This window comes from Grammomys surdaster, unplaced genomic scaffold, assembly GCF_004785775.1.
Source record: "Grammomys surdaster isolate TR1022 unplaced genomic scaffold, NIH_TR_1.0 146, whole genome shotgun sequence".
NCBI classification, from domain to species: domain Eukaryota; kingdom Metazoa; phylum Chordata; class Mammalia; order Rodentia; family Muridae; genus Grammomys; species Grammomys surdaster.
The window spans coordinates 10,012,973-10,027,608 of NW_021604604.1; the positions used below are offsets into that span (position 1 = coordinate 10,012,973).

The following is a 14,636-nucleotide window of genomic DNA, read 5'->3' on the forward strand; positions in this document are numbered from 1 at the left end:
GACAGGGTCTCCTGTAGCCCAGGCTGGTCTGGAACTCCTGATCCTCCTGATCCTCCTGATCCTCCTGCTTCTATATTATGAAGAATTTGGTTGAGCAACCATGATAGGCTCTGATACCATGGGGGGAGATATATCATTCATTCATATTATTGATACATATATATATATATATATATATATACACACACACACACACACACATACATACATACATACATGTATATATGTATATTTCATTACCATCCTAGGCTGGTGTTCAGAAGAGTTCTTGTTCCTTCTGTCATTTAAGGGCTGTGCATCCCCCAATGTGTAGCTCTGCTGTCTTCTGTTGTCTAATTCTACATCTGTATCTCCTCAGCCCTGGGAAAGAAAGAAAATGCACATGCGAGGGCCAATAGGAAGAGGCAGACATCATTTCCACTGGTGCTCCTTTGACTAGAACTCAGTCAGTGGTCATATCTGACTGCCAGGGGCTGGGAACTAGCTGGACTCAAAGAGAAGCAGATGCAGGGTAGGCTTTTGTGGACATTTCTCCAGAACACAACTGCAATATTTCTGAAGCTCTAGTCTGAAGCTCTTCTAATAGGTCCTGCCTGTAGATATCATGGACTCTGACAATTTGCTGTTGCAGCAAGTTCAGTATTTGACCTTTCCATAGCAGAGATGGAGTGAACTGGTTCCAGTGGCCTGTTTGAACAAGACCCACAATCCCATCCCTACCCCACATTTCCACCTCAAAATAGCAAAATTCAGACTTGTTTGGATCTCTCATGCATAATCTCAGGGAAAAAGGACATGGAACTCTTAAAGTAGGATAGGGTTTTATAAAGAGGTAACTTGATTTCCACAGTTGAATTTCTGGATTTGGTAATCTGCCTCAAACAGGAGTCTGAATCAAGCTTCTCTGAATTCCATGTGGAAGCTTTTTCTGAAAAACTTTTCTCCTACTGTCTGGGTTCCTACTTGGCACCTTGCCTACTCAGGCTTGTGACATCTCTTTCTATACCATACATGTTCTTTCAGAGCCTGTGGATTTCTGTAGGAAGCAAATTCCAGTTAAACTGCTCTTATGCTTCTGGGTTGGTTCTGAGTCTGTTCAGGCATCTCTCATCCTGCTACCCCAGGTCACTAGTTAGTATTTTTAAGAAGTTTTATTGACATGTAATTTAAATACTGTGTAATTTAGTGGCTTTTATAACACCCACAGAGTTGTACATCCATTACCACAGTCCATTTTAGAAGTGATTTTCATCATCCCAGAATGAAACGCACATCCCTAAGCAGTCCGTTCCCTAAGTTCTCTCTGCTAGTCACTTTTCTCCTCATGACAAAATACTTAACAGAAGCAATTCAAGACAGAGAGCATTTCTTTTTAAAGTTCATGGGAATATAGTCTGTTGTAGTGAGGAAGGGAAGGCAGCAGGAGCAGGTGGAGGCTGCACACACTGTATCCAGTCAGGAGAAAATTGCATGTGGCTGCTCAGTTTGCTTTGCCTCCTTCTGTAGTCTAGGACCCCAGGCCACAGAGTGCTTTCCCACCTCAAACAGCCTAATTTACCAGAAAGGCTCAGAGGCTTGTCCCTTTGATCCTAGACTGTGTTAAGGTGACAATAGATGATAAACACCCTACCTTCTTTCTGCTTAGCTCCTAACAACCACAAATCTATCTTGACTTTCTTTGGTGTCTGGTTGTTGGGTATTTTATAAAAATTGAACCATATACTATGGGCTTTGCAACACCGGCTTCTTAAACTGAATTCATCCTGCTTATGTATAAGTGGTACTTTTAAAAAAATTTTTGAATAATAATCTTTATTATGGATATCCCACATTTTCTGTATCCATTCATCAGTTGATAAGCATTTGGATTGTTTCCATTTGAGAGCTGTTATGAATAAGGTTGCTATGAATGTTCACATGTTAATTTCTGTATAGATATGTTCTGATTTTTATTTGTTTAGGAACCTGAGAGTATAATTGCTGAATTACATTAGCAATTATTGTTGAAAGTTCTGAGGAGGTGCTAGAGAGATGGCTCTGTGGTTAAGAGTGCCTGCTGCTGAGGAGCCACATAAAAACCTGGGTGTACCATGCACACCTTTAACCACAGGTCCCAAGGGAACAGAAACAGGATGATTTGGGGCTTTGCTGCCTTATAGCTTAGAGTAGAAAATGTGTGCCCCAGAGACAGGGAGAGACTCCGACCTGAGAGGAATGGGCAGCGAATGATAAAGGAGGACACCTGACACCCTCTTCTGGCCTCTGCTAGTTTAGACAAGAGCACACAGTCATGAACATGTGGGCGCACACTCACACAGATAAATAAAGCAGTTCTGAGAAACTTACAGATCCCAAGATAGCTTTATTGTTTTGAATTCTCTGCAGTTGGTTTTATCTTTGTATTATCATTAATTTCTATTCTTGATGTATATGTGTGTGCCTGCCTGTCTTTAAGTACACTGTATACATCCAGGTACCCATGGGGAGCTAGAAGGGAGTGTTATAATACCTGGAACTGGAATCACAGAAAGCTGTGAGCTGCCCAGTAAGGATGCTGGGTCTTCCATAGGAGCTCTTACATGCTGAGTTGCCTTTCAACTTCTACTTATTGTTACTGCCAATAGTCATTTTGAGGAGTAAGCTGGCTGCAAATTCAATTTTTTTCTGACTTGTCCTCCTGATTGCTAGCATTACAGATAGGTCATTGTTTCTAGCCTGTCTCTGTATTTTTTTTTTAATTCTGATTATCCCAGTATTATGAGGATGTACCATGGCACCTCTTACTCCACATCCTAGTTTCTTTACGGCTTCCGAGAAATGGAAAAGTAGCTCATCCTCATTTAAGGGTTGGGAAGGTTGGAATATTTGTGCAAATTTGGAAGAAAAGATAATGCATTTGGTGCTAGTTTTTGTAGTTCCTTGCTAATTTCTGGTTTTCAGATGAACAAGAGAAGGGAGAATTTATAAACTAGGCCTAATAAAAATTGAGTATATATTCTTCATTTTACCAAAATTTAAAAGTACAATTCTAAGCTGGGCATGGTGGCACATTCCTTTAAATCACAGCACTCAGGATGAGTGTGGTAACCAAGGCAGATGTGTCTCTGTAAGTTTGAGGCCAGTTTGGTCTACATCCATGAGGTTTTGGCCAGCCAGTGCTGTACAATGGAGACTTTGTCTTTTTTTAAAAAAATAATTTCAGAAATATAGTTTATTAATACAGTAGTAGTAATTAACTCAGAATTTAATTAATAAAAAATTTCATCTCATAGCTGTCCTGGTTTATACTGTCAGCAGTATAATGTTATTTAAAGAATGTTGTTGAAATAATCTAGTGCTTTTAATGTTTCTAGATTGTACACTGAAGATAATTTCATGTAGTTCCAAGCATGCACACCAGTCATAGCTGCTCATCTACTATCCTGCTGTAAGAAAGTGCTTTAGGAATCTGAACTGGCTTTCTGGGATGTTGTGGTTGTTGTTTGTTGGTTTTGTTTGGGTATTTTTTTGGGGGGATGTTGTTTGAGAATTGTTTGTTTGTGTGAAGTTTCTCTGTGGCCCTGGCTGTCCTGGAACTCACTGTGCAGACCAGGCTGGCCTCAAACTCATAGATCCACCTTACTCAGCCTTCTGAGTGCTGGGATTAAAGGAGAGCTAGTGGTTTCTAGAATAGGGTTCTGGTAGAAGAGAAGAGGTGCTGCCTTTTGACTTCAGCCACCCTATGAATCCAACACAATGCTGAACACAGTTTATGTAAAAATTTAGAGAGCATTTGGACTAGGTTCAATAATCTTTACCACAAAGATAGGGCAAATTGTTGCTTTTCAGAAGTGTTTTGCTTTCTGGCAATACGTAACTGGAGCTACCTTAAGAGCGAGAATAATATACCAGTCTCTCATCCAGAAGATATTTGTTATTGCATCTTCTAGCGAGAGACATTAGAGACCTTGAGGATGCCAGTATGAACTGATTTCTTGGATCCCATGTATATACACATGCATCTGCACAGGACTCCACTTCAGCATAGCACTGTCACTTCATAAGGTGACAGCTTGAACACATCAAGGAGGATACTCTAAATCAGATGTCCCCAAACAAGGTGTATACACCCCTGTTTCTAGCTCCAGTACCTGGGTATGATAAACTTCTTTCTGCCCAGTTGCCAATCAGCTATTTATGGGCACCCTTAGTCACCAGATGATTTAAATATAAGATGGTGATTGTACAGTTTGATTCAACCGATGAAAATAAACTGCTAATTTTGGGGTGGGAATGCATTACTATTTTTAGGCCACTAGGGTACCACTTGACAAGGTTTTAGTGGATCTTCAGCAATAAGCACTGCTTTCTATTTTCAGGTTAGGAACAGGGAAATGTGAACCTACAGCTGCCTGTGTTTTTGTATTTTGGACTTAGGAAAGAATGAATTATCCATTTAAGAATGTAATATATTTATTTAACACATGGATAACTGATAAAAGAAGGAATCCCTCTATAACCTTGTTGGGCATAAAGATTAGGCTGTTGTTTTAGGGTGCATTGGGGAATGAAGTAGTAATGGACAACCTCACAGTTCTGTTGGTTAAGCCAGTAAAGGTGTTTATCTCTCCCATACAGTACAAAGGCAGAGCTCTTTAGCCTCTAATTCACCCAGACTTTTGTTCCAGAACACAGGGCTACCTGGCATGAAAAGTCAGAATAGTCAAAAGAGTGTATAGCTCAGTAAGGCACAAGCTAGAAAGCCAGCCTGGGATACATAGCAAATTTGAGGTCAGCCCTAGCCTAGATACTTCGATCTTATCTTTGAAACAAAAGGGAAGGAAAGAAAACAAAGTAGGAAAGCAAAGTACACTTAAGGCTCTGACCTAATGGTGGAGCCTTTGACTGCTTCATAGATGATGCCTGTATTGAGATGTGCTGAAAGGTAGGGGTTGGGACTTGGTTGGAGGAAGTTGGTTTTGTGGACTTGGGGTATTCTTGTGGGTAATATCTTGCCCTGGCCCCTTCCCATATTCTCCTTTCTCTGTGTCTTGGTGAACCATTATAATGTTCTCCAGACATTTTCATTACCATGCTGTCCTGCTGACTTGCATGCTACCAAACAGCCATGACTTGAACCCTTTGAAACCATGAGCCCAACCAAATATTTATTCCCTTATGTTGTTTGTTATGTTGTTTTTGGTTACAGCACCACAAACTACTACAGAGTCAACAGTTAGAGTCTAACTTTGGGGCTTCCTGAGCTGGATTTATGTGATTCACTTACATGACTGGTAATTGATGTTGCATCTGAGCCAGGAGCTCAGTTTCCAACTCAACTGAGAGTCCACATTGGCCTCACCATTGTGGCAGGTTCTTAAGGGAGCCAGGTTTATGAAAATGTTAAATGTTATAAGAAAAGTAGGGATATATGGCCTTTCATGACCTGGAAGTCACATAGTGTCACTTTCACTGTGAACAGAGAGCAAGTCAGGGGCCACCTAGATCCAAAGGAAGGGAGAGCAGGTTCCAGGTCTCTATGAAAGATGATGTCAAAGAATTTGTGCACTTGTTCTAAGTCTGTTCACAGCTGCAGCAGCATCTAGGACACATGGACCTCACTGTGCTGTTGGGGAAGGTGTGACTGAGTGTCTAATAAGGAGAGATGTCAGATTTTTTGTCCCTCTGTTACTAGTCTTTGGATACTACAGTTCAGTCCCTGACTAACATATTCTATGAGGGCCTCTTGTGTTTATATCTTTTCTCCGCTTGGAGCACTAGACTTCAAACCCATGGCTATGTGCATGCTAGACTGGTACTGTACATTGAGATACATTGTGTATTTTCTTCTTGTGATATGGGTTCTCACTGACTTGTCTGTGTTAGCCTAGGCCTTAGGCTGTAGCTCAGGCAGGTCTCCAGCTTGCTATCTTCTTGTCTCAGCTCCCTGTGTGTATTTTTGGAATGTTGAAGACTCAGTATTTCATACATGTACATTTGGTCCCAAATGGGTTAGAAAGCAAACATCTCAAAGGCCATAGAAAAGACAGGGAGAAAACGTAGAATATTTGTGTCATTTTGATAAAATATGTAAGCAAAGTTAAGTTAAAAGCAATCCACAGGGGAAAGCATTTATACTTTAGATTACATAATACTTTCTAAAAAGATATCATCAAGTGAAATTTTAAACAAACCCAGTAAAGTATTTATGATCTAAACAACTGACAGAAGCTAGATGATACAAAGTCTGGCTCTAGGCTTTTATGAGGCTTAAATAAGATTAAATGCAGCTGGAGAGATGGCCCAGTAGATAAAGCACTCTTCATAGAAGTATGAGGATATTCCAGAACCTATATAAAACTCAAGCAGAAATGGACATCAGCTGTAGTTCCAACACTTTGGAGGCAGACTGGGGGATCCTCTGAGAAAGCAGACTACCTAGACTAAGTAAAATGAGTGAATGCTAGGTTTCGGAAGAGACCCTGGCTCCATAAGCAAAGAGGAAAGCAATCAGGGAAGACATCTAATACCAGCTTTGGACTGACACATGCATACACATGTGTACACACCACACATATATACTTAAGGAAAATGAGAACATGTATTCAGAGTACTGAATAAATGATAGGTGGCAATGCTTTTTCATAAATGATACCTATAAATTATTTTTAAGAATAGCTAATAATAGAAAGGTGGCAGTGGAACAATTCTTGAAACAACATAACCAATAGGAAAAATGTCTACCCAATGACCAGGCCAGCTCAGTCAGTCAACAGGTTCTCCAGTGCAGGAGTGAGGATTAAAAGGAAAAAAGACAATTAAACAACATTGCAGCATGACCCCAGCCAATTCTGAGGCTGAAGGCTGAGGTTTATTTTTTCCCAATTTGCTTTTAAACCATTTTAATTACATGCAAGTATTTAGGTCAGTTCTAGGTTGAGGAACTAGCAATACAATAAATTCAAATAGTCAAAGAACAAACAAGGCAATAAACAAAGTCCTACTTCCCAAAGTCATATTCATGCCTGAAGCCTGCTTCTTTGTTCTAGCCTAAGATTTAGATTCCTGACTGAAATTACTTCCCTGTTTTAGCCTAAAGTTAGATTCCTGCCTGAGCTTACTTCCTTGTCATGGCCCAATGTCAGATTCCTGCCTAAAGCCTATTTCCTTGTCTTTGGCTAATGTCAGATTCTTGCCAAACAACCCCAGAAGCTCTCCACAACCCAAGTGTTGATTAAATGTTTAAATAAATGAAGTCTATGGTGAGTTTTCCTCAGCCCTATCTATAAGATGATTTCAGATGATACAAATACATTACTGCTGATGGTAGAGGATATTGATAACCTCTTTTTCTTGCTGGTGAGAGTGAAAATCAGTACAGTATTTAGAGGAGAATCCTCATTAGTTACTTCACTCAAAGCCTGATCTTTGACCTAACATTGCTACCTGTTGACAAGCCAGCCTGAAAGTAGGAAGATAGATATGCTGAAACACTTGTGCACCAACAGCCTTTCTTATATAGGAGTGTCTTAGCAAAACCTGGCCAGTCGCCATGGTAGAGTACCTGCAACTGGGGAGCGAGGTAGCTTAGAATCCTAGGAAACACTGGATGTGGAAGGGTATATCCGAATAGAGCAAGGTTCACAATTTTATGTTTCTGACTATGTTTTTGTTAGAAAATGTTGTAAAAATGAAAATATAATTAGTGAAGATACTCTATAAGCAAATAACCAGAAAACCTATTGTCTTTGAGAGGCAGTATCATAAGGCCTTGAATATACATTAATGAGATCTGAGTCTTGGTGGAGGACTGGAGTATATATGCTAATTAGATATAAATCAGGAAAGAAAATAAGCAGGGACAGATTGATTTACAATAGTGGAGCAGAACCAGTTGTTTTCATTACTTTCCTTGCATAGGCAAAAATGTAATGCTGATCTCTGATGTTTAATTTACCTTCTAGGAAATTTGTGGTAGAGTAAGCCTCAGTAAGCAAAAAATTTTAATCTTGTGTCCCTCTCTTTTGTATTCGTTTTTCTTTTCCAGAATATAGCAGTGGAAAGGGTTCCAAACAAAAATATCTTACCCAATATTTTTGATGCTTAAGAATTTTTTTTTGAAAATTAGTTACATTTTTCATGTGCTCGCACACACACACATACACACATATTAATGTACCTATGGACGTCAGGACAACTTGAGGGAATCAGTTCTGTCTTCTACCCTATGAGCCCCAGGATTTGAACTCAGTCTGTCAGGCTTAGTGGCAGGTACCTTTACCTACTAAGACAACAAACCTTAGAGGATTTTATTGATTGAGGTAAAAAATTTTAATCAAAAGAAATTTCCTTATATGGAAAACCAATTTCATTTCTATTGCTTCAGAATAAATATTTTGATGGGCTAGTGACATAAATCACTAGCAAGTAGAGTGCTGGTCTAGTATGTGCAAAGCCAAATAAATGAAGAAAAAAAATGAATAGCGTCATCACAAAAAGGTATCTACAATAGATATTTTTAATACATGGAAGTCTTTTTTAAAATATATTTTAATGCCTATGAGTGGCATGAGTAAAAAGTGAGTAGTAGAGAAGTAGCTCTGACTAGTTTTTGGCTTCAGTTATGAATGTGGCTTTTATCTACAGTTTATTATGTTTCCAAGACACCTGAGCACCTACCGTGTGACAGAGCAAGAACCAGTGTTTGCTCATGTATATCTCAACCTGACACTGTCATATACACATATCCTAACATAGTTGTCCTTCACTGTGCAGATCACATGTGTTTTCTAAGTAATGGTTTTTATGCAACTCAGTTTTATATAATGATGTTTTCTCTTTGGTTTCTTTTACCCTCCTTGAATTTCCTACAGAAGCCCTGGAGGGGATTTGGGAGCAAAAAAGAAAAAGAAGAAACAGAAGAGAAAAAAGGAGAAGCCAAATTCAGGGGGTACCAAGTCCGACTCTGCATCTGACTCCCAGGAGATTAAGATTCAGCAGTCTTCTAAAGTGAGAGCCCATTTTCTTGACACAGCTGGTTTCCCAATCCAGAAGAGATGGGTCTGGGTAGGGTAGATGTATAGCTAGTGTTTCCTCTGACTGTGTGTTGAATGGCAGGAGTAATTGGAAGGTGTTTACAGCCTCCCTGAAGGGCATTGGCACCCACATAACCAAGAGGTGCATACTGGGCTCGGGTGTGTGTGTGTGTGTGTGTGTGTGTGTGTCACTTCATTTCTCCTCTTTGTAGTAGTATGTAGATCATAGTCATAAAAGTTTCTGGGAGCCTGGTAGGTTTGTTCTTTTGTTGTTGTTTTGTTTTTGTTGTTGTTTGAAGTTACACTTAATCTGTGATTACTTTTGGTTCAGAAGATATTCACATTTTAATTTTTCTGGGTGTCTGTCTAATTACCTGCATAGCACAACGCCATCTGGCAGCAGATTTCAGCAGGAGCAGCCATGGGTAAGTCTTTCATTGACTTTGAATCAGCCTGGTCTGCAGTGGTCATCCCTCATGCCATTGCCAAGGGTGGGGAACACCTCCTCATGTTCTTCTCCCTCTCAGGATACCCCTATTTTAGACCAAACTGGTTGTCCTTCTAGGCCCATGTTGGCAGATAGCCTGCTGAACAGAGGGCTAGTTGTGCTGTACATGGGTGTGGTGATGTGGTTGGTAGTCACCTCTGTTTGTGGAGATCCTCCTTCCTATCACACAGGACAACATAGGCCTGGTGGTGCAGGAAACCAGAGCCAAAGGAGTTGAGTTAGAAACATAACAAAAAAGATGATTTTGTTGGTATTAGCACAAGAACATCTTTCTGGTCAGGGTAGCTCTGGGACCTGGTACTTGGCCCTGGCTCTATTATTACTCATAGTGGACTGCAACTCTTTGAGCTGATTTCCTTATCCTGGAATGCCCATTTCCTTCCCCCAGTCTGTAAGGCTGTCATGAAATTAAAATGAGATTGTTCCTAATGAAGGTCACTTTGTTTTCTAAAGTGCAGTGCACTCCACAGAAAGCAGTACCTGCAAATTTTGTGAATTTCAGGTTTTTTCATATGAAGTTTATATTATGTCATATAAATCAGTCTGGGTAGTTTTGTCGTTGGTGGTACCTGCTTTATATGAAAGAACCAGAGTCTCTGAGAAGGATAATTACTTGCCCCGGTTTAGCCCCAGTGACTGTGAGGGAGAGAACAAAGTCGAGCCTTCCTCCCCAGCCTCCTTCTGGGTCTCATGTGATCAGTGTTCCTCTAGACATAACTTCCAAGATAAATTGGGAAATTGCCATCAGCTTGCAAATATTTTTCTTGTTTCTTGGTGTTGCTTCAGCAGATAAACGCATCACTTACCTGCAGTGTGGGCGGCTCTTTGCTTCTACCATGCCATTGGCTTTACCCATTCCTTTACCCTCAGGGATTCTAAGCACTTCCTTTCCACTCTGGTCACTGATAAGAAACTACACCAACTGAGTGGGAGGAAATACTATTAGCATATATGGTAGAGAGGAGTTTTTTGTTTGGTTTGGTTTTGTTTGTTAGAAGATAGCCAACAGTGTTTTAATGTGGGCTTTTGTCCATTGTATTTTTTTTAAACTGGGATCCCTCCCCCCATAAATTTATGGCAGCTGTAGATAATGCCATACTATTACAGTAGACTACATTTAGATAATCTGATCTATACTCAAGGAATAAAATTAAAATTTTGTCTGGATTCTTAACAGATTGGTATACGTGGTGCTGGGGATTGAACCCAGGGCCTTATGCATGCCAGGCAAGCACTTTACCTGCCTGACCCATAACCCCAACCCTTTCTTACAGACTTTTTAGTGGCAGAAGACTTGGACAAATGTTTCCTAAGGTCTTTAGTTTAGAAAGTAATGGGTACAGGATGTAGTTGGTACTTAGTATTCTTTAGGAAGCAGCTATAACAAGGAAGGAATTCCTGCCGCTTTGGTAAGAATGTAGTAGTGGGCAGTTAACTGGGGGCTAATGCACATTCTCGCCTTTCTCCCCAGGTGGTGATACTATGGAAGGTGAATGGATAGATTTAAGAATGTATCATAAGGTGAGCGTGGTGGCGCCCGCCTATAATCCCAGCACCCAGGAGGCCTAGGCAGGATGATTGTGAGTTCAAGGCCAGCCTGAGTTGTATAGGGAGACCTTGTCTCAAAAAAGAAAAAGAAAAAAATTAATCCTAAGGCTGGGGCTCCAACACAGTGGTTGAGCATTTGCCAAGCATGATGTACAAGGTTTGCATTTAATCCCCAGCACCTCAGAAATAATCACAGAAAAAGAAAAAAATCACACAAAAGAAAAAAAATTAACTGAATTTCCTTTATTTGGCATTATAGGTTTGAAAATTGTACTTATTTGCACCTATTTTCAGAAAGCATTTAAGTAGTGAGCATCATGATATAAATAAATGTGTCACTGATGGCTGCTACTTGTAGCACAGCCTGGTGATACTGAGTAGGTAACACTAGAAACTACTTACTCTAGGGTCTGCCTGGAGCTGGGCTATCATTGGCTCCTTCAGTACCAAGATATTGCTTCATGATTTACTGCAAAGGAATTGCTTTTAATGTGTCTTAGAAGATTTAACTCAAGTATCAAAAAAGAAAAATTACTGTAACAAACTAGGCTCTATAACCAGGTATATTTTTTTTAAGCCTAGATTCTACTTTGCATTTTCAAGCCAGAGTTAAATGTATCTTTAAGCATTGTTAGTTGAACTGTGTTATAAAGCTTGGCTCCTGTTGTAGGTCTCAAAGTAGACTATGCTAGAGATTCAAGAGGTTATTAATTTATCAGTAACGTAAAGTATTGGAGAATGAAACAGACTCAAGATTTAAAAAACAAATTTTTTTTTTAATTAAAGCTAAACACTTCACATGAGGTTATGGATATGAAATCAGCAGGCCAAAAGAACAACTGGAATTAAAACAATTTACATATATGAGCTAAAAATACCTAGATACAAACTATTTTGTTATAAGTTAATTACATGACAGTTAAGTATTTGTGCTCAGTGAAATGAACAACATGGCTGAAAAAAATGCAGAGCCAAGTATGTGGTTCATGCCTGTAACAGTTCCTGTGGGAGAGGCCAGTACAGGAGGATCTCAAATTCAAGGTCAGCCTGGGAACGTAGTGAAACCGGCTCAACTTCTTAAAAGGCTGAGAATATAGCTCAGTGGTAGAGCATTGCTTTTCTAACATGTGTGTGGCTCTGGGTCTAATTCCTAGTACCACTCCCAAAAGTGAGAGAAGAGACAGAGGAAGAGAAGAGAGAAAGAAACAGTGTTTAGAACAAGCGTTATCTCTAGTTCGTATAGGTCAGTAAGATACAGCTTTATGAGTTTTGTCTTGATCAATGTAAGATACATGGTGTCTAGACTCAGCCGAAATGGAGCAGTGCTGGTAGCTGCTTTGTCAACTGAAGAGTTTCAGTGTCAAGGACCTAAAGAAACCTAGTAAATAAGGATAGTCACAGAATAGCCCATGCTTCGCACTTCAAGTGGAGAAGCTTCCCAGGTTATAAGGGACTTATCTAGAGCACAGATTTCAAACTCAAAATTGAGCAAAAGTTCAGAATTGCTGCTTTACCATAGAGGGTTCATGGTCGCTTTGCTTCATATTCATAGCAAAACATAAGGTCTCTGAGATTTCTTCCAACCACTTCTAAATCACAATGGAAGGAATTATTTGAGCAGTATCAAAATCCTTTAACTCGCTTATTTTGTTGGGGAAAAAAGCCACTGATTTCTATATCCAACCCCATGTGCAGTGTCTCATTTTGAATGTAGTCTCAGTTTCTGTGTATTATTTATTACACTTGAAGAATTTCAATACATGGGGAATCTGCAAGGAAAAAAGCAATTACTGGCTTTGAGAAAGGACTTTTTGCAATTTAAAAATGTTGCCCTCTTTATCGAATCTGTTTTACCTAAAAATGAGGCTAGATTTTCACACTTGTGTTGGGAGAACAAGAAGCAGGTACCAAGGATCAGGATCTGCAGAGAAGCTTCTCTTCTGCCTTCTGTCTCAGGGTTCCTCCAGTTTGAGAAAGGCTGGGTGTGGTCCAGGAGGGAGCAGCAGCAAGGTTTAGTGGTTTCTTCTTAACCATTTCCTTCCCAGCATAGCCCTAAGGTTCTCTTTCTTTCTCTTTCCTTTCTTCCCTTCTAATCATCTCTTGTCTGTCTAGTTTCCGTTCTAGAACTTGTTTCCTCTGCCCCTCCATTGCTGCCGCAGAGCATTAACGCTAACAGCACAACCGAGGCTCCTGGCTGCCTGGCTGCTGTGTGACAGTAATGCATGCCCTGCATGTCACTCTTTGCCTTCTTTTCCCAAAGGAACAGTGGGACCAGCAGAGATGGGCGGGATCCTGAAGCAGAGGGTGCTTCTGTGTACTTAGTGTTCCCAAACCAGCAGAGCCCCTGTTGAAACCGCAGCCCACTGGTCATCTGCAACAGTGCAGCTGTTTCATTTCAGTATACTCACAGATAGCCTTTAGCAGGCTTCCAGGAGGTGGGGCAGTGTTTGAGGCCAAATACACACAGTTGCCCTGTGTTCAAAGGCGGTGGAAGCTTCCTTATGTCTTCTGTCTCTTTGTTTCTGCTCTTTTAGAATCCCACCATCCCTATTCAGAAGCTACAGGACATCCAGAGAGCAATGGAGCTGCTGTCTGCATGCCAAGGCCCAGCCAGGAACATTGATGAGGCCACAAGACGCAGATACCAGTTCTGGGACACACAGCCAGTGCCCAAATTGAGTAAGCTCATATGTGTGTTTCCACAAGTCATGGTGAAGAGGCTTCTATCTTGTGTCACTCAAAATTAACACAAAAGCTAGTATCTATCTTCTTAAAGTATATATACTAGGTTGGGACATTGTTTTTTTCAGTACCATTGATTGTAGCCTAATTGCTGTTTCTGTTACATTATCCAATTTTCCCATATTTGAAATGTGTATTATATATATTATAATTTCCTATTAAACATTCCTGTATGTATATAATATAATATCACATTGTATAGTAAAAAATATGCTATACCTGATATATATATCATACATATACTACATAGAAGAGGAATGGGTTTTTTTTTTCTCTTCTTATTTGTCGCTTCTGAACTTCATGAAGTTTTTTCCCCTAGATGTGGTATTTTTGAGATTTTTATATTTTCATTGGATGCTTGATGTCCACAGAAGCCAGAAGAAGTCAATGGATTCCCTGAAACTATAGTTAAAAATAATTTTGAGGGATCTAGAGAGATGGCTCAAGCTGTTAAGAATACTGGCCACTCTTCCAGAGATCCTGCGTTAAGTTCCCAGCAACCACATGGTGGCTCCCAACCATCCTATAATGTGATCTGAAGCCTTCTTGTGGCATACAGGTATACATGCAGACACTTTTTTTTTTTTTTTTTTTTTTTAAGTTTTGAAGTACCATGTGGATGCTAAGAATCAAACTTGGGTTCTCTGCTAGAGCGGTGAGTGCTCTTAACCACTGAGCCATTGCTCTGGCACTCCCCCCACCTCCCACTACATTATTTTTTAGTTTTTTTCATGCCTCAGGTATTCTAAAGGATTCAGACAAGAACTTTCCTATGATAGCGCACTAAATTGCATACTTCTTCTTATCAGGATTCTGAACACACT

General features: G+C 40.0%; 1 protein-coding gene across 2 annotated transcripts in view; it reads left to right on the forward strand.

Annotated features, from left to right (window-relative positions):
* Positions 1-14,636, forward strand: part of Nmt2 (N-myristoyltransferase 2) — a 43,924-nt gene that overhangs the window by 10,079 nt on the left and 19,209 nt on the right. Inside the window, exons 2-5 of one of the 2 annotated variants that reach the window (XM_028764935.1) lie at positions 8,853-8,988; positions 9,397-9,439; positions 10,994-11,043; positions 13,605-13,749. In XM_028764935.1, coding sequence (XP_028620768.1) covers positions 8,853-8,988; positions 9,397-9,439; positions 10,994-11,043; positions 13,605-13,749 — 374 coding nt within the window. The remainder of the gene's footprint in view (positions 1-8,852; positions 8,989-9,396; positions 9,440-10,993; positions 11,044-13,604; positions 13,750-14,636) is intronic. The other variant, XM_028764937.1, reaches the window with a different exon arrangement.